The sequence below is a fragment of the Melozone crissalis genome, unplaced genomic scaffold (genome assembly GCF_028551555.1).
Source record: "Melozone crissalis strain CALT ecotype California unplaced genomic scaffold, PUWL_Pcris_2 ptg000034l_1, whole genome shotgun sequence".
Taxonomy (NCBI): domain Eukaryota; kingdom Metazoa; phylum Chordata; class Aves; order Passeriformes; family Passerellidae; genus Melozone; species Melozone crissalis.
In genome coordinates, this window is record NW_026535812.1 from 9,566,496 (window position 1) to 9,592,123 (window position 25,628).

The window sequence follows — 25,628 nt, forward strand, 5'->3', positions numbered from 1 at the left end:
CCCCAGCCCGAGAGCCGGGGCTGAGCCGTGCCGAGCAGGGTGCGGGGCACTCGGGCACACCGAGCGGGGCTGTTGCGCTGTTTCCCGGGCCGCTCTCCCGGCACTGCCCCGGTCCCAGCGGGGCTGGCGGTGCGGACGCGGCAGAGCGGCCCGGCCGGGTCCCCGCGGCTGCCGCAGCCGTGCCGGGATGCTGTGCCCAGGCCGGGGTGCTGAGCTCAGGCTGGGATGCTGTGCCCGGTCCGGGATGCTGTGCCGGTGCCGGGATGCTGAGCTCAGGCTGGGATGCTGTGCCGATGCCGGGATGCTGTGCCGGTGCCGGGATGCTGAGCTCAGGCTGGGATGCTGTGCCCGGTCCGGGATGCTGTGCCGGTGCCGGGATGCTGTGCCGGTGCCGGGATGCTGAGCTCAGGCTGGGATGCTGTGCCGGTGCCGGGATGCTGTGCCGGTGCCGGGATGCTGAGCTCAGGCTGGGATGCTGTGCCCGGTCCGGGATGCTGTGCCGGTGCCGGGATGCTGAGCTCAGGCTGGGATGCTGAGCTCAGGCTGGGATGCTGTGCCGGTGCCGGGATGCTGTGTCCGTGCCGGGATCCTGTGCCCGGGCCGCAGCCGCACAGGGCACCCCGGCCGGCCCGGCCCCGGCCCTTCCCTGCAAAGCACCGCTGAGTGCTGCTCTCCCGGGCTGAATGCTCGTGGAACGCTGAGGAAAACGCTGCGCTGTTTACTGAGAGATATAATGGCTGTCCAATATTATTTTCTTCTCTTTAGGCCGTCACGCATTATCACTTCTTCTCTAGCAATATAAAATTAGAGGAATCTGAAATACAAAGAGGTGGCGTGTTGGGGCAGCATTTGAAAAACCAGTACATCTTTTCCATGGTCATATATTTGCTTTTGCAGTATGGATTTATAAACACGTGCCTGAAGTCTTTGGTGGTTGAAAAGTATGGTGAAGAAACATGGGAAAAATTAAGGTAATGTGTTCCAAATAAATGTAGTGCATTGAAACAAGCGCTCAGGAATTCAGCAGCAGGGGTTGTAATTTCTTATTGGTAAATGGTAGCTGATGTGTATCTCAAGTAATAATTAGGAATAACTAAAAGGGCAAAAGCAAGAGTTTCTTGCCTTGTAACACTTCATCCTCTGATACTAATTTGTCCCAATTAATTTGTCATATCAGATAATTAAAGATGACATTTAGTCTTATAGACAATTTTGCAATAGACTTGCTGGCTCACATGATAATATTGAGAAGTAATTACACTGAAAAGATGTCATCCTTAATATAAAGTCAGTTTAATTCCAGTACTCAGAAAAGCAGCTAAATCATAGAATCATAGATTGTCTGGTTCCAATCCCCCTGCCATGAGCAGGGAACCTGCCACTAGATCAGATTGCTCAAAGTCCCATTCAGTCTGGCCTTGTTATGATCTCTGGTTTTGTCTTGTTTTTATGAGCTATATGGTATTTCCAAAATACATAAATGATACTTAGATGCCATATAATCCATCCATGATATATTATCATCCATTGAAGCCAATATAAAAAAAAAATCAGCAGGTTTGGAAAGCCCCAAGAACTTGATATTGTAGCCACACTGAACAACAAACCAGTAGACAAACTAAGACTCCACTTGCTCTAGCACCCCACAGTATGATGTCCTAATCCTTGAAAGAGTTTACTGTAATACCATAATGTGAAATAGCAGAAATGGTGAGGTGGACACCACCATTCAGCCATGTTAAAGCAATTAAATTCATTTAAAGCAATATTAAACTTACATCATTAGGTGAAGTAGCGTGTTCCAATACAACGCTTGAGGGAGGTTGAGGAGTGCATTCACAGCAAACAGTCCTTGAGAAATGCCAGTTGGGTCACCCAAGCATGTTGTATTTACAGCACTGCTGAGACAAGGATATTGCCTTCTCTGTTGTAGGCTGCAGGCTGGAGTCCAGGATTCTTTCTTGACTTTTGAGGTTTACAAAGATGAGATCACAATGCAGCTTGTTGACAAAGCCTGCAAAGTATTAGGTATGTATTAGCATGCCTCAAAAATGGATCAGCCTGGGTCAGCCCTGACACTACAGCTCAGCTTTTGTCTCCTGTGCCCTTGGGAATGCCTTCCCTATGTTGCAAATTTTCTGCCTTCAGTCTTAATCCACCTCACAGCATTGCAAGAACTTCCAAACCTTTCTTATTCCTTAAGGCACCTTTATTTTGCCAGGTGTCCCTGCTGACATTGTTCTGAGGGAGTTTGGAAAGTATTTCTTTGAATTCTGTAAGCGCTCAGGCTACGACCACATGCTGAGGACCCTGGGTGGAAATCTCTATGAGTTCATAGAGAACCTGGATGCCCTGCACAGCTACCTGTCCCTTTCTTACCAGGCAAGTCTGATAGCAACTGCTCAGCAGGTATGGATGGATGGACTCTGCCAGAATCCTTAACAAAGGAACAGCATCTCATAGGTGTGAATAAATAATCACCAAAGCATGTTCTCTTCTGCTATGTTCTGAAACAGATTTCTCCAAATGTTAGGATAATTTCTAAAAATGATTGGGTTTGACTAGTCCTCAACATTAGGTATTATTTACTACATTGGCTCTAATGCAGAGCAGATTTCTCTTCACAGGTGAGAATATTTAATTTTCTGGGTTTTAGCTTATTTATATTACAGTCTATGTTATTAAGGCATGAGATGCTTATTTACAAGTGGAATTCATCAGTCTACTTTCTGAAAAAGTAGACTTTTCCAGAAAAAATATACTGAGGTTTTGGTTTTGTTTTTTTCCTCAGGAGATGAATGCACCATCTTTTAGAGTAGAAAAGAATGAAGATGGGTCAATGCATTTACATTACTATTCAGACAGAAGAGGTCTGTGCCATATTGTGCCAGGTAATGAGACTTAATGCAGTATACAGTTCTGTGCAATATACATGCAGGGTAATCATATATTTGCAGCTGCACTCAGAGTTCAGTATCTTTTTCCAGATGAGGCTTGGCCATGGAGTTGAAGCCTGGTAGAGTTCAGTGTCCAGACTCTGAACTCATTATTTCCCTACTGCCTGATCCCTCCTAGCTCCCAGTAACTTTCATCAAAATTTGATGAAACTTTGGGTATGACAACCCAGGCCATAAATGTCCATTCTTGCTGTAGACGTCCCTCCCTCCCTGGAAGAAGAATTCAAGTTCGTGGTGTGTATTGTGCCTAACTGTTCATTAATTCTCAATGACTCGTGCTTTTTAAATTCCCGTGAAGTAGAAATTCTAGTTGGGCTGAAGATATTCATCCACCCTGTAGTACATCCAATCTGTGAAACTCCTACTGAACCCTGCTCCAAACGGAATCTTTTACCAGCATTTACCAGCATCTCCAGAGCTGTGCTTGTGCAAGCATTGGAGAGCTATAGGTCTGTAAGAGATGACCATATTCCTTTCTTTGATAAATGATGCTGAATTTAGAAGTTCAAAACTTCCCCCTTTGTCAAAACTTATTTGATATTGAAAACACAGAATTATTTGGAATTTCAGACAGCGCTTTTGATGTCCAGTATTTTGCCTAATACCTGACCAGAAATGAGAGAACTGATTGTGCATCTGCATGAAAGAAATTTCCTTCCTTTCAAAATACAGTATTCTTCAATGACTGAAATAGCTTGTATAGCAGAATCTCTTTAGACTCCCTGCACTCTTTGGGTTGATGGAAATTCATATTATTGCTCTATGGCTACTTGAACATATTCTTCAGCTATCCTGCTGAGCTGCTGCTGGTGAAAACCAGCATTTGTCCTCAGCCAAGGCAAAAGCAGCAGCAACTTTGAAGCTGACCTCCTGTGAGCATGTTCTCATCATGGCAGCTGCAGCAAGGATGACACGCGTTGCTTTCTTCTTCCAGAGTTCTTTGGGAAAGTGATTTCTGAAACAGTGAAATTCCACTGGGGGCCCTCTAAAAGGGGAATTGAAAAGGTTTTGTTCTTGGCAATACCTTGTCTTTTGTTTCCCCTTCAGGAATCATCGGTGCAGCAGCCCTGGATTTTTTTAACATTGAGATTTCAATGAAAATAGTCAATCAAACAGAAGACGAAGAAAGAACTGGGAAAAAGGAACATATTGTTTTTCTTGTCACTCAAAACCCTCTATTTCCGTGCAAGGAAAGAAATGAATTTTCTTCCTCATCTCAATGTCTTGTTGACTCTGAAAAACAAATTGAGAACCAACTGAATAAAGAGGTATTTTAATATTCATTATCACCATGTTACTAAAATATATTTAAAATAAAAACACCCTTGAATTTCCCTTTGGATTTATTTCAACAGGACCTTGAAAAAGCCAAGAATGTGAATGGAGACAGAGGAAACTCTGTTTGTCCTGTTAAGAAAAGTCACTGGAAAACATTGAGAGGAATAATCACATTAGGAAAAGGTGAGAGATCATTCAGAGGGAGCTCATCATCATTTCTGAGTCTCTTCAGCTAGAAAGTCAGTAAGCCTCCCTATCCCCACCCACCCATCCATTTTGAAGTTACCGTTTACATTTCCTCTGCAACTTTTCAAAATGTTTCTGGTTAAGTTTCTTTCAGTTTGACATTGATGCTCAAAGAAAAATTGCAGATAATAAGCATGCTTAGTAATGACAGATACTTAAGTGGGATATGACCTGTCACTTTTGTCTCTTAAACAGGGCTTTCATTTGAAAAATGTTCTGCTGTAAAATGCCATTGTGTGGTGAATTTGATTCTTCATTCTCTTGTCACTTGGTTTAAGATGCTGAATTTAAAAGTGTGTTTTTTAACTTGGTAGATACTACTCCTTCCCAAAATTATCAACTGTAGTAAATTTTGAAAGCCAAATTACATCCTCCACTATCAACAGTCTACTGCTAATCTCTAAATCACTGTTCTTGCCTCTATGTATTAGATGTTTATATATGTTTATATAATGGAAGGAATTTTCCAGTTAGGATCTTTTGATTCCCCAAACGGAATGAGAATCTAGCTCAGCATTGCCAAGATGTCTTCATTCTGGGATGAGTGAAAAATTGAACCTGGTATCACCTGGTGCAGTGTCACATGCATTACAAGGGCAGATATACTAAGTAAGACATTAATATATATTCAAAATAAAATTTTAGACTAGCATTATTATTAAAAAAATATATATAATTCTTTAGCTATAAGTGTGAGTTATCAAGAGCCAGACTGTGATAAAATTAAAAATCCACACTGACTTTCCCTGAAGCAATAAGAGGTCTAAAAACTAGGTTCTAAGTTTGCAATATTTTGCACCAATTTCCTGAGTGACTTGAACATTTATTCTCAGCAGAACTTACTGGACTATCATAGCCACCTTCAGGGGGAAGGAGATCACTGGAAGTAATGATATTTTTGATTCTGCTGGGTTACTGGAAATCCAAGTTTACACCATGAAGATCAAAGGTTTTGGGTGCTTCACTCAAAAGATGAACTGTTTTGATATTTTACCCATTGCATTCCTTTTACAAAAATATCTGCTAGTAAGCACAAACTGCTCTGTAGATTTGTGACAATTTTGTAAAAAATCTCTGGGTAAGTAAACTAGAAACCAAACAGTAATTCTGCCTCTGTGCTATGGACATTGTACAAATGGTTCATTGTACAGGAGACTAAAACCCAGCTGGCAAAGTGTATTAAATCCACTTCTGTGCATGTGTTTTTGGGATGTACCTGTGTTATATTGCTATGGCACCTGCAGACTCATAGAGAAGTAACATCTACAGTTGTTCATCTATTCCTGTTTTTTTCAACATAATTTCATGCATCTAGTGCTCTGTGTTTTTTTGTGTGCTTAAGTTTTAAACACTCAGCCAACTCAGATTAGTTGCTGATCAGCTGTGGATTACAGTGCAGAGCATTTAGCACAGATGGGGGCACATTTCTGGGCCCACACACTGTTTGCTTTGTCTTCACTCACTATGATACAAGGTCCTGTCTCACTGAGTGATAAAATCATGCTGATTGGTTTTATGAAGTGCAGCCTGATTTAAAAATGACACATTTATCTCACCACAGGTAAGATCCTGAGAGGATTTGATCCTGTTTATCCCAAGAGCCTCTGGATTGACACAAAAACATTTTGCAATGGACTTCCTTTTCATATGGTTTTTGACAAAGAGGTAGGACAAACATGTGGTCAGGGCCCTTAGTCTGCATAAACCTCAGAGTAATTTCCCTTTGTTTTGGCTGTGCTACAGTTCCCTGCTGCGTGTGCTCTGTGTGCAGTGCACACTCACAAGATTTGCAGAAATACTCTGTACAGGGACATGCTCTCTATCAGTGCAGATAGGAATCTCCTTTGAATTCACTGAGTTTCCATGTCTGAAACACCTGCAGATATGCCAGCAAGGTATATTGCAGCAGTCTCTCTGTTACCAAACAGTGAGCAGAATTTTTTGAGGTTTCTGGTCACCTTCCTGTCCCTGCATATACCAGAGCCATGTCCCATCCTTTAAACTGGATTTACATTTACAGTTTCCCTCTCTCCTCCCAGTTACTAATCTGTCCCAAGTCTGGAGGGCTTTGCTGGCAGCTCCATGTGCTGCCTGAGCCTGCCCCTACCTGCTTCTGCTGGGACAGCCCAGCCACCCGCTGCACCAGGCAGCCCCTCAGGGACCCCAAATCCTCTGTCCCTTCTGGGGCAGGGTTGCGTCTCCTCTGCTGGGCACACACCCTCTGCTGCCTCTGGCTGCTCCCCTGGGCTCCCACCAAGGTACAGCTCCTCCTGCTCCGAACCTGTGGGGAGAACATTGGCTTGGACTGGAGCAAAGAAAGGAGAAGCTGAGGGTGGGACAGCAGAACAACACTGAATCCATTGCCCTCAAGGAACATGTTTTGGCATTGTGCTGATCCAGATACCAGAACATATAATCTGCTTCATGCCACTGCCCACATCAGCCAAAATACAGAGTCTTAAACCTTTAAACTTAAACCTAAAACCTTAAGCCTAAACCTTTCTTTTACTGGCCTAAAAAGAAGGCCAGTATACATAATTTAATAAAATTACTAGTGTGCAAAGAATAAAAGTCATACACCCATTAATGGTAGCCAAGTCAGAGCTTCAATAACCAATGACAAGCAGAGAAGAACGTTTCTGCAGAATTTAAGAGCTCATGTATGGTCAGCAAATAAAGGAAAATTACTAAACCTTTATACTTCATGAAGAGAAAGTAACCCATGGCATCTATTAGAAAATTAATATTTGCCAAGGCATTATATGCCACAGTTATTTTCATTTTGGAATACAAGACACTCCAGTATCTCAGATTTTCTCCTGCAAAATTCTCAAATTTTCTCCTGTAAGGCTGTTTGTGAGGCCCGCACAAATGCAAGCAGGGATAATAGCAGGTAGTTTTGGGGTTTTTTCACTATTGACAGGAAGGAACATTTTAATATCAGCATTCCTTTCTTGGGGCTTTGTCTTGCTATGAAGGGCGTGCATTCAGGGCTGGGTAGCACTACACCAACAAGGTAGAAACTTTGCTCAGAAATAAGCCATGTGCTCCAGGAAGGCTAAGTCTGGAAATTTTATGAACCATTGCTTGGTCTGAATCCAAAGGGACATGAATTGTAACATTTCTCCATATTTTCTTTTTAAGCTCAAAGTGAAGCAAGCTGGGGTGAGCATTCAAAAGATTGTACCTGGCCTTCAGACCATGGGCATCTCCTTGGATCAGTATTTCAGGATCATTCACCCAGAAGTGCCCTTCACCATCTCCAGCATTCAGAAATTCATCAACAGCCAATTTGTGTTCCAGACTAGAAGGGAGATGATGCCTGAGTCATGGAGAGAGCGGCCAATGCTGGAGCTGAGAGGTACTTCAGTGTTTGCAGTGGCCTAAGTGCTGATATTGAATCAGGAATCAGGCTGAGGTGCACTCCTGCCCTCACTCCACTCCTATAAACAGCCCTTGGCCAGTGAGGAGATTAGATGGTTCTGTTTAGAGGAGCAGTAGATGCTTGTGCACAAATTCTGTTATCACCTCACCAGATTTTGAAGGCTTTCACTCAGAAGCAACAACTCTGCTCCTATTTGAAAGGCTTAGAAATATGGTGATTTTCTGATGCTGCAAAACCCACATGTGGATACATGGCTTGTTCTTAATTTATGCCTTTGAGGGGAGTTACTTGCTACTGGCTGGGTTTCCAATGTGATTAAAAATAGATTAGTTCTCTGTGCTTTTATTTTTTGTAGCACATTTTCAGGCTCTGTCTTCACACACCCCCCCAAAGCCACGTAAGAGAGTTTGCCAGTTAAAATTATCTCAGAAAAAAAAGATATTGTATTTGCTTTATTTTTACTGAGAGGACTGAATATGGGATGATCCTCTGCTTGGTGTAATTAACTATAATGGAATTTGGTTTAATTGCTCTATGAATTCAGTTTTTCTTTTATGAACTATGTAATATGACCTAATTTTCTCTTGTCTCCTCTCACCTTTATGTAATGAGTGTCAAATCTTGTTTTCCTGGGATTCAGAAAAAGATTAAGGGTTTAGGGACAACCTTGAAAAAAGTAATGCTACCAAAATTTTAATTGTACAATTGTATTTTCTCTTATGCTCTAGGGGTTAGTTCTCATGTATTTTTGATGTTTCAATCCTCTTAGTTTTAAAGCTGTTCATCCAGTAGCCCTGGGGATGAGGTGAGGGAGAAAGAAAGAAATAGGAATTCCTAGACTGCTGTTTAGAAAACAATGATACTTATGAAGTAAGATGATAATAATAATAATAATAATAATAATAATAATAATAGTAATAATAGCAGTCAGAATCAGAATAATACCTCAACCAAAACCCAAATAAACTAGATTCCCCACCAAAACCAAAAATCTCTTTAACCTTTCAGGCCTTTTTGTTACTGCTTATTTAGATTATGTTAGTAACTGAAAGCTCCAATTTCCAGGGAGGAAAGTGCCATTGACTTTACTGGGACACAAACTATGCACTGTGAAATTAAACTTCAAATGTTTTGCTTAATCACTGTGAGTCTCAGTTCCCCTGTGCCTGATTCTGACTGACTGGCTTTGGGAACAGCCCAAGAACTAGGAGGAGAGGAGGGGAAAATACGGAGATGAGCGGAAAGGAGAGGGGAGATGTTGTGAGCACTGGGGTTCCTCATGAGGAGGAGGGACTTGAATCCTAGTTGGGCTCTGCCTGCAACACCTGAGGGAATGGCTGCTTTCTGGGTTCCGAAATTTTGTTATTGGCTCCTCTGAACAAGCTCACCTCAAATTCCTAGGAAATAAATTCCTGTGATCGCCCAGATGCTACAGAAACCCCCTGACCTTAGAACTCATCCCTAGCACTGACACCAGTAATGCAGAGCCCCCTGTGAGAGGCCCCCCTGCAGCAAAGCCTTGCCCACGCTGTGTCCCCAGGGCAGATGATGCGGATGGAGCCCCTGCAGTGCATGCTGTACCTGTGCCCCTGCAGCAAAGCCTTGCCCACACTGTGTCCCCAGGGCAGATGATGTGGATGGAGCCCCTGCAGTGCATGCTGTACCTGTGCCCCTGCAGCAAAGCCTTGCCCACACTGTGTCCCCAGGGCAGATGATGTGGATGGAGCCCCTGCAGTGCATGCTGTACCTGTGCTCGCCCCTGCTGCGCTCCCTGCACGAGCTGGAGGAGCGGCAGATGCACATCGCCGACATCGCGCCCCACGACGTCACCAGGGACCTGATCCTCCTCAACCAGCAGCGGCTGGCGGAGATGGAGCTCTCCAGCCAGCTGGAGAGGAAGAAGGAGGAGCTGAGGATCCTCTCGAAGCACCTGGAGGAGGAGAAGAAGAAGACTGAAGCGCTGCTCTACGCCATGCTGCCCCAGCACGTGGCCAACCAGCTGAAAGAGGGCAAGAGAGTTGAGGCAGGTGAATGAACAGGGTGCATTTGGGATTTGAGATTTGTGCGATGGGGATAGAGACACTGGGGTGGTGGCATAGCCCCTTTGCCACTGCCCTGGAGTCCATTATTTGGTGACATCCATGGGTAGGAGGATGATCACAGACCCTTAATTTCACTGGTAATAAAAATTAGGCTATTCTTTCAAAGAAAGCTTTGGAAGCTCTTTACCAAAATTGTTCCTTAGGTGATGAAAGGTGGTAGTGCTGCCCATTCAGTGAACAAAATTCAGTGTTTCAGCACTAATCTGAAATTTTGGTTTTAACATGGGTATACAGGAAAACGAGGGCTCAGAAGTGAAGGGAGTAAAGAAGGAGGTCTTTGCTAGAAAATTCTCTTAGTACCTTTATGCTATTTATAAATGTAGGATCATGATGATTCCCATTGTTATTAAAGGTAGCAATAATATGCTTAAATTCCCTTTAGTAAGCACATATATGAAATTAAGGATAACGAGTTAAGTGTTTCCTGTATGTGGTGCATTCACATGTTTGGGTTGTTTGAGATGTGCAATTATCTCTGTATTGATACACTCTGACACCTCTTCTTCATCTCAGCACCTGGGTGTGGTTCCTACAACTGAGATGCTGTAGAATGATCTTTTCAAGCAAGTCTCAAACAGATCCTGTGATTGTGCAGCCATTACAAACACCACCGCTCTTTGTGCCCACAGGAGAGTTCAAGGAGTGCACGATATTGTTCAGTGATGTGGTGACCTTCACCAACATCTGTGCCCAGTGTGAGCCTATTCAGATAGTTCTCATGTTAAATTCAATGTACCTGAGGTTTGACAGACTGACCACAGTGCATGATGTATACAAGGTAGGTACTGATCAAAAAAAGCTGCAGAAAGTTTTGCTGGTTCTTTTTCTCTTGCTGTTGGTTGTTTGGGTTATTGTTTGTTTTGTTTTTAAATGTACTTATATCCTCTTCACCACAGCATGATTGTTGGTTAAACCATAAAATATTACCTATTTGTAGTGGCCATACAAACTGAAAAATAGGGAGAAGTGGACATTATTGGACAGGAACACAACTTCTATTATAGGCTAAGGTCTCTTCCCACAATGCTAATACCAGAATGGCTCTTCTTTCGTATGCATTTCTCTCTCCCTCCTTTCTCAAATACCTATCCAAGATGAATAATTTGCCTAGTTCTTTCATTTGTACCTCTTCTAAATAGGTCACTTTGTCATTGTCTCTTTTGGTGGGAAATAGCATTATGGACAGTACCTAGACAACGGGTAGATTTCTGTTTCATGGAGATCTTCAGCAATGGTATCCTCTCCTGCTAATCCCCTCAGAGCATCAATTGGACCCAGACTGTAGATGTGGTCTCCAAACTGTGCTGGAAAGATCAGAGCCCTGTCTGGCCTGCAATAATGGTGTTATTAACTCTTCCAGAGGTACCAGATTTGATGTGCTGAAGAACAGGTCCTGAGTTTCTGTCTGTCCTCAGCTCATTAAATATTTAGGAAGGCAGAAATAGTAAAGGGTGAAACCCAAATCTCATTTATTCTTTGCTCAGGCAAGGCTTGCAGTTCATCCCACAATAAATTGTACTGGGAAATCAGAAGCATTTCTTCCTTGGCAAGGAATCTGTATTCAATAATTGAAGAATCCAGGACATGGCCCACAGATTTCAGGATGAATTAGCATCATATTCTATCTAAATCATCCATCATAAGTAAATGATCTGTCACTATAATAATCTCCTTTTGAAGCCTGTATATAACTCCTATTAATACTGAAGGAAGTTACTGGAGTACAGAGAGCAAGGATGAGATTATTGCAGGGAATTGGGAAAGCAATGAAATAGTGACATTGATCAAACAAACTTGGCCCAAGCTTATAAACATCTGAAGTTATGAATAAATCTTGTTAAATTAAATCTTCTACTATGGCTGAAAAATAATTAGGGTGTCTATTTGCATTAGTAGCTTTTTACAGTTGTTTTTAATTTGTTACAGAAAATTACTGGCATCACTGTGGGTTTGGCTGGCTGATAGAAGGCATGGACAGGAACACATGCTTTGGGATTGAAATGTGGGACTGTTTTAAGTCATTGTGTTAATGAACAAACCCAAATATTAAATTGTGTTTCCACTCTCCCATTGGTGTTAATTTTTAAGAAAGCCAATTAGTCTAATCAAAAAGATTTCTTTTTTACTGATGATAAATGGGCCAGTGAAACCTCATAAGAGCAGTTTAAAAAATGTCATTACCATGTAACATGTAACAGGCTTTTACAGTGGAACATTTAAGAATTCTCTTTTTCAAACAGGTCTGTTCTATTCCTAGCAAAATTTCTGTCACAGGAACAAAATCCCAAGTATTTCTCAGGTACTTTAGCATGTATTTCAAGGAGACTGGGTGCCTGAAGGAAGACAAACCCTTCAGCATTTGTCTCTGAGGCTGCAACTGTTGTGGAAAAACAGCTGGTTGTAGGGAAGGATGCTCCCAAATTGTTTAGCTCACACTCTGTTCTGTGAGATCCTTGAGAATGGAGGTTCCTTAAGTTTACGTGAATGCCTTAATAATAATCAACAATGAATGGGCTCCCTTGCTGTATTGTGACTTTTTAAAAATAAATCTCTCTCAAACAAGGAATATGCTTTTAGAACCAATTGTGAATCAGAGCAAATTAACTCTAGAGCACTCATCTATCAGGTAACCTCTGGCTCAGGAGGCTGTGCCTCAGGCCAGCCCTTTGCATATACCAAGGGTAAGAGGAAGGCAAACAGCCTGGCATTTGCACAGCAGCCCTTTCTCCTTAGGCTCTCTCACACTGATATCCAAAGTGGGTCAAGTGAGCAGAGACAGAATGCCATGGAATTTTTAGTGTGGAGTGAAGGAAAGGATCTCCATCTCAAGGAAACTCACGTGTGCTAAAGCTTTTCAGTGACTAGAAGCATCTTTCAGGAGAAAGGGGGAACATGGGTGCAGATGAGAAGAACAAAACACTAACCTGAGTGAGATGCACTGGCGTGTTCATGTGTTTGTCCCTCTCAATTCAAGGTGGAGACGATTGGAGATGCCTACATGGTGGTGGGGGGTGTCCCTGTGCCTGTGCCCACGCACGCAGAGAGAGTTGCTAATTTTGCCTTGGGCATGATAATGGCAGCCAAAGGAGTGCAGAACCCAGTTTCTGGAAATCCTATCCAAGTAAGCCAACACAAAGGTGCACATGTGTCTGTCTGTCTGCTTCTTGTGCTGAGCTTCTGGTTAATGTACTGCAGCAGCAGCTCAGAGAGCTGCTTCTGACTCCTCTTTGGCTTGGGGCAAGGCCCATGGGGGCACATTTCCATGAGGAGCCTCTTCCTGTGGATATTTGATATCATACTGGTGTCCAGTGTCGTGTTGAGATGAACTTTTCGGTGGCTGGACAGCATAAAGAAAGATGTTAAATAACAAGTGACATTTCTGGGGGGTGTTTTATCTTTGTAAAGATTCGAGTTGGGATCCATACAGGTCCTGTCCTGGCGGGGGTGGTTGGAGAAAAGATGCCTCGTTACTGCCTGTTTGGGGACACGGTGAACATCGCCTCCCGCATGGAGAGCCACGGCGTGCCCAGCAAGATCCACCTGAGCTCCAGTGCCTACCAGTGAGTGGCCCTGAGGGAAACCTCACCTGCTCAAAGCCAGGCTCAAATCCACTGCCTTGGCACTGCCCCTTTTAGTGGAGATGGTGCCTGGTCACTCATTTGAGCAGCTTGTAAAGGGAAGTCACTGCTTGTAAAGAATCTTATTGTTTTCCTAATTTTTCTTAATGTACTTACATATAGGAGCAGAGGTTTGAGAGTCTCCATGCTAGACTGCAAAATAGTAAAAAATAACTGTTGTCTTATATATCGTAAGAGTTCTATTATCATTATATTGCAAGGATTCCATACCACCAGAGTTTTGTGCCTCCTCGATGTTTTCTGTAAGCAGTTCCTCTAAGCACTGACTCTTCTTGATCCTTGCAGTAGTCATCTGACTCTAGATCCCACCAATCTACTCTTTTATACCACTTGTTCTTATTGGCTGCAGGTGTGGCCTGTTAACATCAGGCCTGCTCCTAATCTTTAGTTATTGGTCCATCTGCAACTCGTTGTGGGATAAGATTACATTCTACACCACCTTCATTTACCCGTACTGTATCCCCCTACAGATAACTTATTTGGAAATACTGATAAATTGATGTAGGTGCTAGAAAGACAGTCAGAACATGCAGAGCATGTAAAATAACAAAAGGCATAAAATCTCTCGGATTGAGCACCACAATTTGTAGTGAAACAGTTTTCATTTACATTTACTAAGGATTAACTGCATAAACAGCTATCCTCTTCATGCTGTGATTTACTTTCCAGAAACTCATGTTTGTAAAAAATTAATACTACATTTCCAAGAACTTGGTGTGTGTATAAAATCTATATGCAAGAGTGGAAGCAAAGACAAACTACAAAGGAAGGAGTACAACAACATTGTCTGGGCACACGGGAATGATGTTGGGAAAATGAGAGCTCAGCTGGCATTGTAATGGGAAACAAAGTTCAAAGGCAGTCAGAGGAGCTCTGCAAAGTTAGAATATAAATAGAAATATGGACCTGCTGTGGCAGGTGATTTAGTGACAGTGCCCTGAAGAAAGGCTGAGTTACTCAAGGCCTCTCTTGCTTTGGCCTTCACTGATGAGTTCTTCGATGTTCCTACACCAAGAGTGAGGGTTCAAGGAGCAGGTGAACTATGAGTACTGGAAGAGGATCAGAGCAGGGATCTTTTGAGAGATCTCAACCTACAGAAGTGCACAGGAGCAGAAGGGATCTGAGGTAACGAGAGCTGGGTGGTGGCACTGCTGGCTGTCAGCTCCGGCAGGCCTTGACTGTCAGCACGGGAGCAGCTGAGGAAAGCTGCAGCTGTAGGGAAAATGGCAAGGGGGACACGGTGAAACTGCAGCCTGATCAGTCCCAGGGAAAATCAAATGGCCATTTCTGGATACACGAAAAAGACAATTGGGAATAGCAAGTCTGGATGTAAAATAAATGAGTCATTCATGCTTGACAGACCTGATTGCCTTCTCTGATGGAATGACTGGGGATAATTCTGTCTAGCTGATATTGGCTGCCTCAGTTCTTCATTTCTATTTACTGGTAAATAAGAACCCTCCAGCCTACTGAAGTATTTGACTATGTAAATCCATTAGCTTTTGATCAGGCTGTATGTGCAATGCTATGAAAGCACAGCAGGCTTGAATAAACAGTTGAAACAAATCCTCAGTTGCTCACAAATTGAGACTCTTTTCCCCAGACTGTTGTGATTTGATCATTCAGCTCTTAGAAAACATCAGTGTCATTTTTACTTGTCTTGAATTTTCATGTGTCATTTTGCTTCTGATACTTTAGGTGCCTAAAATACAAGAATTTTGAGATTACTGAAAGAGGAGAAATAGAAGTAAAAGGCAAAGGGAAAATGCACACATACTTCCTCATTAGAAATAAATCTGCAACTGAGAATGAGATTATGGGAAGGCCAATGAAAGATTTAGATTCTGGCCATGAATCTGTTCAGTCCATTCCAGAAGGCAAGATTGAAACTATACCAAGTTCTCATCAGCCAGGTAGAGTCAACTCAACACATATTTTCCTCCTTTAACAAATGAATAAAAATACAATCCAATTAAATGTCCTTTTGTATTATTCTTTCAGCTACTCAGGCTCAGCAAAAGAAGGACCAGACCCCAACTATTGCAATGAAGTATGTTGATGGCCCCACAGATGCACAGAACAACCTCAAAAGAAGGAATCAGATGAAAGCTGGAGATTTAACAGGTAGTTATTTAGTTACCATCTCACAAAGACCACAGAACTAGGAAATAACTGAGGCTTAATCTTGCAAGTTCTTTGTATTCATCTTCTGAATAACCATAGTTTTGTCAAGCCAGAAATTCATGCTAACATACACACATTACCCTTCTGCACAATCGTTAGGGCCAGACAAGTTCCACCTTTGGAGCAATCCCAGGTGTTGGTTTGCACTGGTGAGAAAGAAGCTGACAGAGCTGCCAAACCCCAGAGCCCTTCTGGGAGTGCAAATAGAATGGATAAACATTAGACAGCTCTTCACAGGGACAGACCTATGAACTGTCCATGTACACAGCTTTTCCTAGGAAAGATGTAGTTATGGGGGAGCCTTCCCAACTCAGGAGAGACCTCAGGCCTGCCTGCTGCAGGAGTCAGAAGGATTTATTGCCATGCTCATGTTCTGTGACCAAAGTTCATTCTCCTTTGAAGTAGTTGATACTGAGATAGCAGATTTGATGCCATAACAACCTAATCTAAAGCAGCAAGTCTTGTAGTTCTATTTATGTGCTTTGTGGATTTTAAACAGACTAAATATGTTGGCCCTAATTACTAGAAAATATTTTACTGCCTTCCCTCCCACCTGCTTAGATGTGGTGGTTAATCTGGTATGTGGTGTGCTGACAAACAGAAACCTCTCTGGTCCTTAAAAACTCACAGTGCAGGAGTGTTTCCTTTCAGGCAAAACTTGTGATTCCAAAAGTGATGGGAGTCTCCATGGCAACCAGCATGCAGATGATGGTCCTCGTCCTCCAAACCAGGGAAGAGTCAGACCTGCTGCTGAAGAGCCACAGAATAGAAATGTTCGCTCCAATTTTTGCACTTTACTCTAAGTTTCTTACTTTTACATTAAACAGAGAAATTTTATTATGATTTTGTGCATTTTGCTGTTTTGGGACTGATTTTGTATATGAGTACGACATGATTTTGTAAAAAGAAAAAAAAAAGAAAAAAGACATTTCATCACAGTTTTCAGTAAAAATAAAACAGTGGAGGAAATTTTTTTAATCCACCTACATGGGCCATATAATATTTCCAGTAGAGAAAGAAACCCTTGCAGGATGCTTTGAAGATGCATTTTCAGCCTGTGCCACATCTTTGAATATCCTTGTGTAAAAATCATGTGTTGGTATCTGATGCAGCAACCGAGAAAGAGGTGACTCATCCAGCTAGAAATATTCCTACTCAAATGAGCACTTGCCATAAAAGAAACATTCCCTGAAGTGACCATCTGTCTTGACTCCAGCACAGCCAACAACTTCCCCATGTAAGGTTAGCAGCATTCCTCCTATGTTTTAACTGCAATAACAGCTTAATTTCTTGACTAATCTTTGGTTGGGTCAAGGCATTATGAAGTAGAAGTGCAGAACAGATCTAAAACAACCTGTATTTTTGCATCCTGAAGAGAGAATAACATGTACTTGATAGCAGCCAACAGTAGAAAAGAGCACCTGTGATCTCTGAACCAGCCATACACACTGTGCATAGAAGGACATGGAAATGGTGGAGCTACGCAAAGCATCAGATTTGTCACAACACTGAAGGACTGTTCAAGGCCTACAACCTATCTGAGACCTTCAAATGAGTTTCAAGTTTATTTCTCATTTTATCACCCCAGCTAGACCAAAAAAACCCCAAGACAGCAAAGATTCTGGACTGCAGAAGGAAACAGTCACTGCTGGAATTAATGTTGCTAGCCTCATTGAAAACAACAGCATAAGAGATCAGCATTACCTGGTATCGGAGGCTGCTCACCTGAAATACTTCCATGCTGATATATTCTTAGATTAGGCCTGATCAGAAATGGGAGAGAAAAATTGAAGCTCATTTGTCAGGGATTTCAGAGAGAGGAGGAAAATTACAATGGATATAAAGGTTGTAGACAATTTGATGCATCATAAATTGTGCTCTCACTCCTATAAATGGAGCTTGGACTAGGTGGGTGACTTTGACAGAAGATGTGCCCTGCACACTGATTTATTACCTTTGGCTGTGGATTCATCGACTAAGGATGCAGGCATGAGACCAATGTGAACTCTGGGCAGGAACTCACTGGAGAAGGTGATAAAGTTACTCCTCCCTGACAGTCTGGAGCATCACATTTCCACCTCTGTGTCTGCCGCAGGAGCAAGGCTCTTTAAACACCAGGCAGAGAGCAAAGACTGATGAAAGGCATCTCTTCCTCTTTACAGTGTAGCCAGATGAAATTTCACCTGGTTAGAGTTTTTTTCCAAATCTCTGAGACAGGAGCTGGGCAGCTCAGTCTGCAGGAACAATTAGTGCAATTATTCCAGCAGAGGAGGATGCACAGAGTGAAACCATTGGTGCTGTTCTCCACTAAAGAGGTTTTCCAGGGGTTTGCCAGGTGTGGTCCCATGCAATGAGCACCTGTTGGCTTTTGGAGCACCTCACAAACACATGCTCTGGCTTAGCTTCCTCCAGAAGAGATCCATTGCACACTTGCTTTGCTCAAACCTGCCCTTCTTGCTCTGAACAATCTATGGGTGTTTAATGTTGGAATGCTTTAATTGCCAGTAAGTGCTCATGGTAAGTTACTTCATGCTGTCCTGTGGTAAAATGGTGTGCTCAGTGGTTTCTCTGTGGCATCTGCTGCAATCTGGTCCTCCTGGAGCTGGGTCAAATCTGCACAACTGCTTCTAAACATTAATGTGCCTGTGCATCATCGTGTGTTCTTAAATCTGTAGGCACTTCTAAAGACTGCAAAAACATAATTCAAAAATAAATCCTTTCATTAATATACCAACTACCATTTGTCAGTGATTACTTTGATTCCTGTCCCTCTTTTCCCTTCCACCTTTTCTATTCTCCTTTTCCTCTAGGCCTACAAAAGTGCTCAGTCTTTGTGTCAGTCACATAACTACAGGGAACTGACCCAAAAAGGGTGGAAGAAAGAAATTGCCACCACTGCTTCACGGACACTGAGGCTTAGAGAAATTAAAAGATGAGAATTTTGAAAGCTTTCTAAAACATATGGATTCCCAAATCCCATTAAATCTGGTGTTAAAACCCTAACTGTAAAAATTTGGATACCTTAAAGGTCCAGGGGCCAGATTTTTCAAAGACTTGCGTTACTTTCCTGAGGGAAAACAGCAATAATTTAGGTGCTTAATTGAACACATATGGAGTGTTTAATTCCCACAAATGATGCTTTCCTTAAAACATTTATAAAACCTTCCCTGTAAAGCCTTCTAAAATGGGCTGTTTAGTAAACTTTCCAAACTGGACCCTCCTTTGCATTCATTCATTACTTCTGACATTACAATGCAACTCTGTTTGGATCCAAGCTGAACATAAAAATACACAAATAAAATAGTAGTGAAACTGAAATTATGACTTCAATGGTGAGAATATATTAAAACCACACTTGGATATAAAAAACTATGGTGAAATTCCAAATGAAAAAGGAAACACACAATTTCATAGAAGTAGACAACATCATGGAAATTCCAGAGGGGTTTTTTTCCTACTAAGTCTCTGCTTCCCCCTTAGAAAACTCAAGACTTTAAGAGCACACAATGTGATTAAAATCTTCCTTAAAGTTATCTTTACAAAAATCTACTATTCATGTATTCTTCATACAATATTCAATCATCAGTGCTTCCTGTACAGAAATAAATAGCAGTGTGCAGTATTTTGATTCCATAAATAGTTGTAATCAAAATAAACACATGGAATGTTATCTTCACTTATATGATTAGACTAACAAGCACTGCTCATTTTTTGCAAGCTGTCTGTAGTTCTATCTCACAGTTATGTTGTACTTGCTTGCTGAATTTCTGCTAATGATTTTTGGTCTGAGCTGTGCTGAGAATCCATTCCTAAAAAATTCTGATATTCACAGTTCTTCCTATTTTGACTTGGTGTCCAGGCTTTAGTCTCCAGCTGGATGGGCACACCATGTGAGAAGGAGATTTGTGGTCACATTTTCATACCAATAAGTACTTACTCTGCCCTGTGCTCTGTTAGAAGTGAACCCCAAAAGGACATAAACTCATTGCCAAGCTGTACAGAAATTCAGGGCAACATTAACTGACTGTGAAATATCTCCTTAACTTCGCTGTATTAGTGAAGCTTGAAAGTTTTACCTACAGAGAAAACCTCCCTGGCTCTTTGATAGTTCTTATTTTGTCATTTGCACCAGACACCTTTCTGTGAAGGGAATCAGCAAACACAAGTGGTGACGCAGTTTCTGCTTTTTGTGACAAACACACCAACCCCAGCTGCAGCACCCTGTTCCCATCAGTGCTGAGGTGAGGGGTCCCTGAGCACACTGCACAGGAGCACTGTGTGAGGCCCCTTTGCTTTGTGTGTTCCATCCCCGTGTCTGGGCTCCCAGCTGCTTTGCTGTGGCTCCATTTCCACGCTGAACACCAGGCCAGTGACCCAAACCAGGGCTGGGTGATGCTCCGTGGGCATCCTGCCAGAACGTTTTGCAGGAGAGGAACCTGACACTCGGCTCTCATTTAAGGCCAATTGATCTCAGGAATCAATGGGCCTTTAAAAATTCACCAGCTCACATATCCTTTTCAGTGACGGTCATCAGATGTTTCGTGCTCTGATTTTGTAGGCTTTTGGGAGATCCTTGCTTTTCAGCAAATGATGACATATCTGTTGGTAAGAGGAAACTCACAGCCTTCACTTTACCCCTGGAGAAAAAAATGAGAAATCATTATGAGGATTTCAAAACATGCAGCGAAAGTAAAAAAACCCCAAAACACCAACCTGACCCAGCAAGGAAACAGTAAATGCTTTCAACTCTTGCAGGATTTCATGCCATTCACATAGCCATCCCAAAGGACCAGGCATGGTGCTCTCTGCTGGAAGCATCTGCCTTTTTCCATTGAGTCTCACATCTCCCTGACCTGTGTGTTCAAAGCTGTGTGAGCACAGAACCCTGGGGGTGCATCTGCACCCACAGAGACCCTTCAGTAATTTTAGTATAATAGCCCTGAAAAGAGTTCTCAGCCTCTCTTATCCTGTATTTAAATATTTAATGGGGTTTTTTTTCATTTACCAAACACAGTGGGAATCCCTTGGTAGAAATAATACTTTAGCATATATGAATTAAAATATTTTAGACATGCAAATTAGAGATGATTTGTTAGCAGTGCTGGTTTTTTATTACTTGGGTGCAATGTCACTCTATAAAAATTCAAGGTGATTCTTCTAGAGAGTTAATTTTAAATCAAAAATATTCATATCACATGCAGGATTATAGCTTTGGAGCAAAATGTGAGGAAGCTACAATAAACTAAGAATAGGAAAACTCGACTTGAAACAGCATGCTGGAAAGCAAAAATGTCATCCTTGTAAAAAATTAAGCTCAATAAGCTTGCTGAACTAATTGCTAGAAATTACCTTACTGGTGAAAAGCTAAGATGGGTGTCTGTGTCAGACACTTGAGGATATAACGGAAGCATCCCCCATAAAGACCATAAAGGATTCTAGATGGTTTTTTTGGTGTAAGAAACACAAAGTTTTGTGTTTCAGGATATCACCCAGCCTGCCAAGGGGCTGAGGTGAGAAGCTCTTCCCACAGCCCCTTCTCCTCCTGCAGCAGGCAGCAGTGAGTGCCCTGAGTCACTGCTCAGCTCCAATGGCACCCATCAAACCATCACTGCTGGACCCTGGGCACCCAGCAGCTCCCAGGCACGATGGAACAGATCTGTGCTGCAGCTCTGATTGCTCTGAAGGCTCTTTCCCCTGGTGAGCCAGCAGCAGGATTTGCCATTGCCATCCCAGGCCTGCCCCTGTTTGCCACCACGCACACCTCCCATGTGAGCTGGCTCCAGGGCAAAGCCCCTGTGCAAACCCAGGGCACTGGGATATTTCTCTGTCTGCTCTGGGGTGCCCTGACCCCCAGGGCAGCACTGACTTTGACCCTCATTCATGGAGAAAGTTTCCCAGACTTCAAGATAGACTGGAACACACAAAAGCGTGAAATACATTATAGAGAGCGGTGTAGGTGTATCACTTGGTGAGAAATTTAGATTTTGGGATTTTTAGTATGTTGTGGATGGAAGCAAGATGGAGGGCACAGGGTGCTGTCCTGAATTTCTTCTTCATGCTTCTTCTTCCTTCTTCTCCCTGGGTTTGGGTGGCATTTTGTAATTGGGCAGAAAAGTCCTCATTGCAGGCTCTGTGGGATCAGTTATTGGGTTAAAAGGGAAAATAATCCAGGTGTCAGTTCTTAATTGGATAGTTTAGTCTTAAAAGACCTTGTACCAAGAGATTGTTGGCCATTTTGTGCCTTCTAATGAAAAGCTGCCGAACTCACAGTAGTGAGACTGTTTTACTGATAAGAAATAATAAACACCCGAGTCAGAACATGAATTACTGTCTCACGTGCCTTCAATCCAGACCCAGAAAAACCCACAACGGGGACCCCCAGAACTCCCCAAGTGTGCAGGTGCACCCAGAGAGAGCCCTGAGTGTGCCTGAGCCAGCAGGGCATGCACACAAACCCAGAGTTACAGGGTCAGGGTGCTTTGCAAAGCGACACCAGTTCCCTGCCAGGGACTAAATTTAGGTGTCCAACTGCTGTAAAACGCCTGACCCTGAAATGCCTTACAGGAAAACCTAGGTGCCTCTGAAAGCTTGAATTGCTGTCCCCTGCAGCCTCTCAGAGAGGAGCTGGGCCCCAAACCAGCTTTGCACAGGAAGTGCAAGGGCTGGGCACTGGTGTGCTCTGAGGATTTAGTGGGACAGAATAAAGCTGTTGTGCTGTGCCATGCACAGGCACCTCCACACAGGTGACACAGCCACAGTGTCAGCCCCAGGGTGGCCTCTGGAGTCCTGTCCCAGCACATGTGTGGGCAGCCTTGGGCTTCTCCCTGCTCAAACACCTGCTCTGAGGGCATTTGGATGATTGTCCTGTTGAGCACAGCCTGACTGGGCGGAACCCAGGAATCAGCATGACTTCCCAAGGTGGGTGTATCAGCAGCAGGATGTGGCTGGGCTATCATATATCACAGTCTAATACTGCTGGTTCTACCTGTGGTTGCTGTCCTGTGATGGAAAGTTTCTCATCAGTGAGCAGAGACACTCAGGGCTGGTCCAGCAGCCATTCCACTTAATTCAGAAGCTGTCCTCAGACTGCTTTTTTTGAGGCTGAAAGCATTAACTTGTAATGCTTCACTTACAGTAGAAATATGATACAATACATCTAAATCCATGAGCCACAGCAACCACACTTTAAAGGCACACTGCAGAATTCCTTGGTATTTCCGTGCTTTTTGTTCAAAGTTTAAAAATCCCTTTCAAGCTTAGCTTGTCAGAACATCACATCAATCTGCAAAACTCTGCCTGGCTTTAACAGAGCAAAGATTTCAACCCCCTTCTCTCTCCCCCAGCCTCTCCTTTCCATGACAAATTTAACCAGCTCCCACTGCCAAACCTCATGCAGTGCAGAGGGGAACACAAATCCCTCAAAAGAGATCTCCAGTCTGCTCAGGGCCCATCCACATTCAAACAACTGTTTTGCTGATAGCACACCAACAGCAAGAGCAAAGTCTGGGTCTATCTAATGAGGATAAACCTGTGGCCAGCCCGGGCAGGTGGTGCTGTGGAGGCAAACCAAACCTACTGGCACTTGTAGACACGCTCCTGGAAGAGCTGCACCTTGCTGGAGGGGCTGCAGGAGACACAGCTGGCTGGGGATCTTCCAAGCCCTTCCTCGTGCTCCCTGCTGGGCTGTGCTGCAGCTGGAGGGGCTGGTGGCCCCTGCAGGAGCCCAGGAGTGCTGGGGGGCTGCCTGCCAGCCCAGGGGCACCTGGTGCTGGAAGGAGCTGGGGAGGCACTGGGGTAGCGTCTCACAGTCATGGCAGCATCTGAGGAGCAGAGAAAAAAGCAGAGATAAAAGCAATACTAACACTATTAATAATAATGACAATTCAGATTTCCTCAATGTATTTTTGGAGAGTGACTTTTAAGTGTGCAGATAGTGCTAGAACAAGGGGGAAGAGTTTTAAGGTAAAAGAGGGGACATGAGAGTTTAGGAGGTGAGGCCCTGGCACAGGTTGCCCAGAGAAGTTGTGGATGTCTCATCCCTGGAAGTGTTCAAGGGCAGGATGGATGAGTCTTTGAGCAACCTGGTCTGGTGGAAGCTGTCCCTACCAATAGCAGGGGTGTTCAAATTGGATGATATTTAGGGTCTCTTTCAACCCCAAATGATCTACCATTCTATTTTTAACCACTGTTTTGGGGCTCAAAACCATTTTGTATGTGGTGAAGCTGAGGCAGAGGATGCCAGACAGCCCCTTTAGGTCCCATCCTTTGCCCTAGAAAGCAGCTGGAAAGGAAGAGCCACAGGGTTAGAAAGACCTTTCCACAGCTTTCCCCTTTCCAAAAGGCCATGGAGCTGCTCCCAAACTGATGATATTCCCCAGCCACCAGCAGCCCCTCCAGGCCATGGGGTCAGTGGGATTGGCAACAAGCACTGTTCACCACAGCTCCCCTCTGGCTGCATGGAAATCCACTCCAGGCTGCTCAGCCTCTCATATCACTCCTTCACCTGGATTTGTCTCGACGAAAACTTGTGGGGCCACTTCTCCAACACTTCTCACCAAGCCACATTTTGCTCTGATTCCTGCTTCATTAATTCCTCCAGAAGTCCCAACCAGACTTCTATAACTGAGGAATATTTCCATTTTTCTCCTCTGATAAAGTTGTGAAGAGAATGTATTCCTATACATTGACCCCTCTCTGCCTCAACAAGAACAATCTATGTTATCTGCAAAAATAAACTGCACATCTGGTGTGATGTATGCGCCAACCCATTATTTTTTGTAGCATTTTTCTCATCTTTGACTAAGGCAGGATGGGTTATGACATGGTTATGAGGGTTGGCCTTTTCTGCCTGGAACAGAGAGGGGACAGGCACGGGGATGAGAATCCCCACCTGCAAAAACCCAAAGCAGAAACTCAAACTCTGCTTAAGCAAACCAAACTCTTTGAGCTGAATCCTTTGTTTGAGCAGCAGTAAAATACTCTACTGAGCTCAGCTTTGGGGGGATACACCCTGCAAAGCCCACAGAGCCAGGCATGCAGTGCTGGGGGTTTGCTGTGAGCACAGAATGGGCTGGGCCACTTCCATGGATTAACCAGAGCTGGCAGCTCATCCATCCATCCATCCATCCATCCATCCATCCATCCATCCATCCATGCCCCTCCCCTGCGGGCCCACCCTGCACGGGCAGTGCCAGGGATGCCAGCACAGCCCCTGGCCGGTACCTGTGTGCTCCCTGGGCGCTGCAGCGGCCGCGGCGCCGCCCTGCAGGGGTGATGGGGATGCCGGGGATGCCGGGGATGCCGCCGGTCCCTCCGCACCAGGGCCGCTCCCCTGTCCCGGTGCCGGCGGCGCTGTGTGCCCGCAGCCCCGCAGCTCTCCCTTCAGGGCCCGGTTCTCCCTCTCCAGCTGGCGGATTTGGGAGCGCATCTTGCGGACGAGCTGCAGCAGGTGCGGGTTCCCCTCCATGCCGCCCTGCCCGCGGAGCTGCTCCCGTCCCGGGCTGACCCTGCCCTTAAAGCCCCGGGACAGGCGGGTCGGATCCGGGCCCTGGGGGCTGGACAGAGCTGCCAAGGCATGGCCATGATTTATTCATGCGGGGATCGCGTTTCAGGGCAGAGCTGGCCTCTCCCCCCGCACAAATCACGGTCAGCCCCAGCAGAAACCTGCCCACCCCTCGGGTTTCTCATTTCCTTTGGTCTGCCCAAAAAACCCAGTGGTCATCTCCATGGCACAGAGAGAGAGGGTTTTTTGTAAGCTCAGCGGGGTCCGAGATGTTTGCTTACCCTACCAGCTCCTGGATGCTGCAGGAAAATGTTTGATGCCTCTTAGCCATGGCAC

The 25,628-nt window shown here is 44.0% G+C and overlaps 2 protein-coding genes across 2 annotated transcripts in view; one reads left to right on the top strand and one right to left on the bottom strand.

The window, feature by feature from the left end:
- The window catches only part of LOC128941079 (guanylate cyclase soluble subunit beta-2-like), a 38,835-nt gene extending 21,452 nt beyond the window's left edge, over window positions 1-17,383 (top strand). The window contains 15 exon segments of the mRNA XM_054283004.1: window positions 898-971; window positions 1,934-2,028; window positions 2,222-2,382; window positions 2,792-2,891; window positions 4,005-4,225; window positions 4,313-4,418; window positions 6,043-6,146; window positions 7,626-7,842; window positions 9,573-9,893; window positions 10,598-10,746; window positions 12,943-13,089; window positions 13,374-13,528; window positions 15,305-15,519; window positions 15,608-15,730; window positions 16,442-17,383. Of these exon segments, the coding sequence (XP_054138979.1) occupies window positions 898-971; window positions 1,934-2,028; window positions 2,222-2,382; window positions 2,792-2,891; window positions 4,005-4,225; window positions 4,313-4,418; window positions 6,043-6,146; window positions 7,626-7,842; window positions 9,573-9,893; window positions 10,598-10,746; window positions 12,943-13,089; window positions 13,374-13,528; window positions 15,305-15,519; window positions 15,608-15,730; window positions 16,442-16,593 (2,340 nt within the window). The 3' untranslated portion in view covers window positions 16,594-17,383.
- Window positions 17,384-20,294: 2,911 nt separating this feature from the next.
- Window positions 20,295-25,256, bottom strand: LOC128941080 (putative coiled-coil domain-containing protein 195). Its single transcript, XM_054283006.1, has 3 exons — window positions 25,013-25,256; window positions 23,553-23,610; window positions 20,295-20,427 (listed from the first exon to the last, which is right to left on the bottom strand). The coding sequence occupies exons 1-3, from the start codon at window positions 25,254-25,256 to the stop codon at window positions 20,295-20,297; spliced, it is 435 nt and encodes a 144-aa protein (XP_054138981.1).
- Between the last annotated feature and the right edge of the window lie 372 nt (window positions 25,257-25,628).